This window comes from Meleagris gallopavo, chromosome 5 (genome assembly GCF_000146605.3).
Source record: "Meleagris gallopavo isolate NT-WF06-2002-E0010 breed Aviagen turkey brand Nicholas breeding stock chromosome 5, Turkey_5.1, whole genome shotgun sequence".
Classification (NCBI taxonomy): Eukaryota; Metazoa; Chordata; class Aves; order Galliformes; family Phasianidae; genus Meleagris; species Meleagris gallopavo.
In genome coordinates this window covers 52,104,200-52,108,887 of record NC_015015.2, presented here as the reverse complement: position 1 = coordinate 52,108,887, position 4,688 = coordinate 52,104,200, and the positions used below count along the sequence as shown (strand labels likewise).

At 52.6% G+C, this 4,688-nt stretch overlaps 1 protein-coding gene across 1 annotated transcript; it reads left to right on the top strand.

Moving 5' to 3' along the window:
* The first annotated feature begins 1,043 nt into the window (after nucleotides 1–1,043).
* Nucleotides 1,044–3,438, top strand: HSPA2 (heat shock protein family A (Hsp70) member 2). Its single transcript, XM_003206766.3, is given in 3 exon segments — nucleotides 1,044–1,706; nucleotides 1,709–1,742; nucleotides 1,745–3,438. Coding segments are annotated over 3 exon segments (1,899 nt in total). The 5' UTR covers nucleotides 1,044–1,139; the 3' UTR covers nucleotides 3,043–3,438.
* Nucleotides 3,439–4,688: the final 1,250 nt, after the last annotated feature.

Genomic DNA, 4,688 nt, shown 5'->3' with positions numbered 1-4,688 from the left:
AGCTCCGAGTTAATATCCTCATCGCTTTTGCTAAATGTAGGCGTGACGACATCTTACATTAGCACAACAGACAAAAATTTGGAGACATTTCAAGAATGGTCACCACGCAGCTACAGGCAGTAACAGCGCTCCCAACGGCTCTGCTTCTTCCAGAGGGGAAAGCGAGGTGCCCTCCTCTCTCCCACCTGAGAGCCCACGAACGGAAACACGGGGGGTGCCGAGGGCGACGGGCTGAGGGGCCTGCGGGGGATACAGCTGTCAGCCCGCCAAGTTAAGCCGAAATAAGGCTAAACATTGCTTCAGCCCCGCTCGCTGCGGCAGTATCGCTCCCATTGCCCTCTGCCACAGAAGGAGCAGAAGTTTCTTGCTTCCTCAGAAGGGCCGCCGCTGGGGGGGGCGGAGGGGGACGACTCGCGGCCCCGCACCCTGAGGGAAAGGGGCAGGCGGGCAGCAGAGCGCGGTCCGCGGACGGGAGGGGGGAGAAGTTGTGCGAGTCGCGACCAAATATGGGTAAATTCCCCACCAGCTGGCGGCTGGCTGGGACGTGACACGTTTGAGTGAACTTTCAGGAATTACAAACACTACGAGCAGCGAGCGCGGGCCGGGCCGAGCCCCCGACAGGCAGCACCCACCCACCGCAGCCCTCACAGAGTCGCCCGGCCTCTATTGGATAACGCTAATGTCAATCATTCGCATCGCGTCTAACGTCCACTAGAACTTTCTAGCAGAGTTACGGGCGGGGGCGGGGCGGATGAGGAGCGCGCGTTGTGATTGGCCGAGGGGAGTGGCGCACGATAGAAAGCGAGACGGATCGAGAAAAAACAGGAAGAAGTCCGATCTGGCTGCAATATACGGGAGAGGGTTGGGCTGGCGAGTGGGCGCCACGCTTCTGATTGGACAGGAGGCAGGGGGCGGGCGCTCTTTGGCTAGTCCCGGAGGCTATTCGTCAACTGCGGCAGTCGGGCGTCTGGATTGGTCCTCAGCGTTCTGGCAGGTTCCAGAAGAAGGCTGAGCGGGCTATAAAGAGGGCGCGAGCGGCGCCACAACGGCACATCGCGCCGCAGACAGCAGCGGGAGCCGGGGGCAGAGACGTGACTGCGAGTGAGCGAGCAAGTGACCGACCAGAGGAATCCATCGTCATGTCTGGCAAGGGGCCGGCCATCGGCATCGATCTGGGCACCACGTATTCTTGCGTGGGTGTCTTTCAGCATGGCAAAGTGGAGATCATCGCCAACGACCAGGGGAACCGCACCACGCCCAGCTATGTGGCCTTCACCGATACAGAGCGCCTTATCGGGGATGCTGCCAAGAACCAAGTGGCGATGAACCCCACCAACACCATCTTTGATGCCAAACGTCTTATCGGCCGCAAGTATGATGACCCCACAGTGCAGTCGGACATGAAGCACTGGCCCTTCCGTGTGGTGAACGAGAGCGGCAAGCCCAAGGTGCAAGTGGAGTACAAGGGCGAGATGAAGACCTTCTTCCCAGAGGAGATCAGCTCCATGGTGCTGACCAAGATGAAGGAGATTGCTGAGGCTTATCTGGGGAAAAAGGTACAGAATGCTGTTATCACAGTGCCCGCTTACTTCAATGACTCCCAGCGCCAGGCCACCAAAGATGCTGGCACTATCACTGGCCTCAACGTGATGCGTATTATCAACGAGCCCACAGCAGCTGCTATTGCCTACGGCTTGGACAAGAAGGTACCCGGGCTGGAGAGAAGAATGTACTCATCTTTGACTTGGAGGGGGCACTTTTGATGTGTCCATCCTTACCATTGAGGATGGCATCTTTGAGGTGAAGTCCACAGCTGGGGACACCCACCTGGGTGGGGAGGATTTTGACAACCGTATGGTGAACCATTTTGTAGAAGAGTTCAAGCGCAAGCACAAGCGTGACATCGCTGGCAATAAACGAGCAGTGAGGCGGCTGCGTACAGCTTGTGAGAGGGCGAAGCGTACTCTGAGCTCTTCCACGCAAGCCAGCATTGAGATTGACTCCCTCTTCGAGGGCATTGACTTCTACACCTCCATCACTCGTGCCCGCTTCGAGGAGCTCAATGCTGATCTTTTCCGCGGTACCTTGGAGCCAGTGGAGAAGGCCCTGCGTGATGCCAAGCTTGATAAAGGCCAGATCCAGGAGATTGTGCTTGTGGGGGGCTCCACTCGTATTCCTAAGATCCAAAAGTTGCTGCAGGACTTCTTCAATGGTAAAGAGCTCAACAAGAGCATCAATCCAGATGAAGCTGTTGCTTATGGTGCTGCTGTGCAAGCAGCTATCCTCATGGGAGACAAGTCTGAAAATGTGCAAGATCTGCTCCTGTTGGATGTCACCCCCCTGTCCCTGGGCATCGAGACAGCTGGTGGAGTGATGACTGCTCTCATCAAGCGTAACACCACCATTCCCACCAAACAAACGCAGACCTTCACCACCTACTCAGACAACCAGAGCAGCGTCCTAGTCCAGGTGTATGAAGGTGAGAGGGCTATGACAAAGGACAACAATTTGCTGGGCAAGTTTGACCTAACAGGCATCCCCCCTGCACCCCGTGGAGTCCCTCAGATTGAGGTCACTTTCGACATAGATGCTAATGGTATCCTGAACGTCAGTGCTGTGGACAAGAGTACAGGGAAAGAGAACAAGATAACCATCACCAATGACAAGGGTCGCCTTAGCAAAGATGACATTGACCGTATGGTGCAAGAGGCAGAGAAATACAAAGCGGAGGATGAAGCCAACAGAGATAGGGTGGGAGCCAAGAACTCCCTCGAGTCGTATACTTACAACATGAAGCAGACAGTGGAGGATGATAAACTGAAGGGAAAGATAAGCGACCAGGACAAGCAGAAAGTGCTCGACAAGTGCCGGGAGGTGATCAGTTGGCTTGACCGAAACCAGATGGCAGAGAAGGAAGAGTATGAACACAAGCAGAAAGAGCTGGAGAAACTCTGCAACCCGATTGTCACAAAACTGTACCAGGGAGCTGGAGGAGCTGGGGCAGGTGGCTCTGGTGGTCCAACCATTGAAGAAGTAGATTAAAAGGACTCAACTAGAGACTGGTTTATGGACAGTCACTCCATTCTTTGCTTTATATTTTTTTTCTAACGTTTAAGAAAAACGTCATTGCCAATAACAGAGTTTATTCTGTTGGGTGTGTATAAAGGCAGATCTATCAGCTTGGTTTTGATAAAAGGGAAGGCACGTCCTGCTTTATAAGGTTAGTAATAGAGAAGTTTTGTTAATTCAGATACAGCTATTTGTATTCTGGATGTTTGTCTCTGTTTAAATGTCTCTTCTAAAGTAACCACTCGACTGTTGCAGTTGACAAGTTTCAAGTTATGCATGGAGGAAAAAAAAAACTTTATGAAAGATGAGAAATGCCAAGTGCAGCTTCTGGAAACTTTGGTAATAAATAAAATTTATTTAAAGCAGAAACTTATCTTTCTCCTTTCTCTAACGGGGCTGGGGTTGGGTGTGGGGTGAGGGAGACCCGAGCGGGTTGGGGCAGTGGAGTTTTGTTATGGGGGGGATAAGGGGCTCCGGGAAGGGCTGGCGGGGAGGTTTCCCTGTGCCGCCTCAGAGCCGGGCTGGCAGGGAGGCCAACGTGGGGCCCAGGGCGGCTCGCTATGTGCGTGCCTCCAAAAGCAAGGGCGGCGAAAGGATCCCTGCTCGCTGGCAGCGGGGCTCGGTGCAGCCGGATCCAGTGCGTTACCGAGTTATTTTCGGGTTGCTCGCGCGCAAGCGGAGCTGTTGTTACTTTCCTGAGTGTTTTTCCCTTGCTGAAGATGATCGAAAATAAAGCTGCCAAAGATTTTGTTGTGCTGTTAAAGCTGAATAGGGAGCGAGTTAGGATGACGAAGTCGGTAGCATACGCAAATGTAGCAGTAGTTCAGCCTGTCTAGTTTTCCTACAAACTGTCTCCAGAGCTCTCGATGCGTTATGGAAAGGAAAACCGCAGTGTTTGAAGGCAGAGTAGCCTGGAACTAACGAGCTGTGCTGATACGCACTTTTTGAGCTGCCTTGTCCTTTAAGGGGAAAAAAAACAACTCGGAGGAGCGAGCGGGGCAGCTGCAGGAAACGAGCATGTTTTGGTCCGGTGACTCTCGGTCAGGGGAGAGCTTGCCAGGGTGCTTCGATCCCTGAGGCACGCTGGTGATATAGGAAGCAGCCCTATAGAACGTTTTGTTATAAGAACCAGGCTAAAATAAGCTTGTGCAGCGTTTATTGGATATTAAAGGCCGGTTGATGGGGTGGGTTTGCCAAGCGCTGGCTGCGGCTTTCTGCTTCGCGTGGCTACGGTGAGGGGTTGCAGTCGCTACTGGAATGCCAAGCTTGTTAAAAGCTTGTTTGATCAGCTGTTGTCTCAAATTACTCGAAACCACTTAAAGTTTATTGAACGGTTCATATGTAAATGGCAGGACAATCGCAGTACCACTCCAGCAGACAATTACCGCAACTTAAGCACCTGCTGAGTACTTAAGTGAAGTCTCAAAAGGCTATAATCAGCCCGTGTGTTTTTGACTTTTATATACGCGGCGTTTTGCTGGCAATCCACCCCTTGGGTTTCCAGACAGTAGCATATATAGGACCCCGAGAATGTAAGAGACACCGTGGCCGTTTGATTATTTTTTCCTAGGGGCTACTGGATAAATAATGATAGCAATACATCATCTGTACCTGACAAG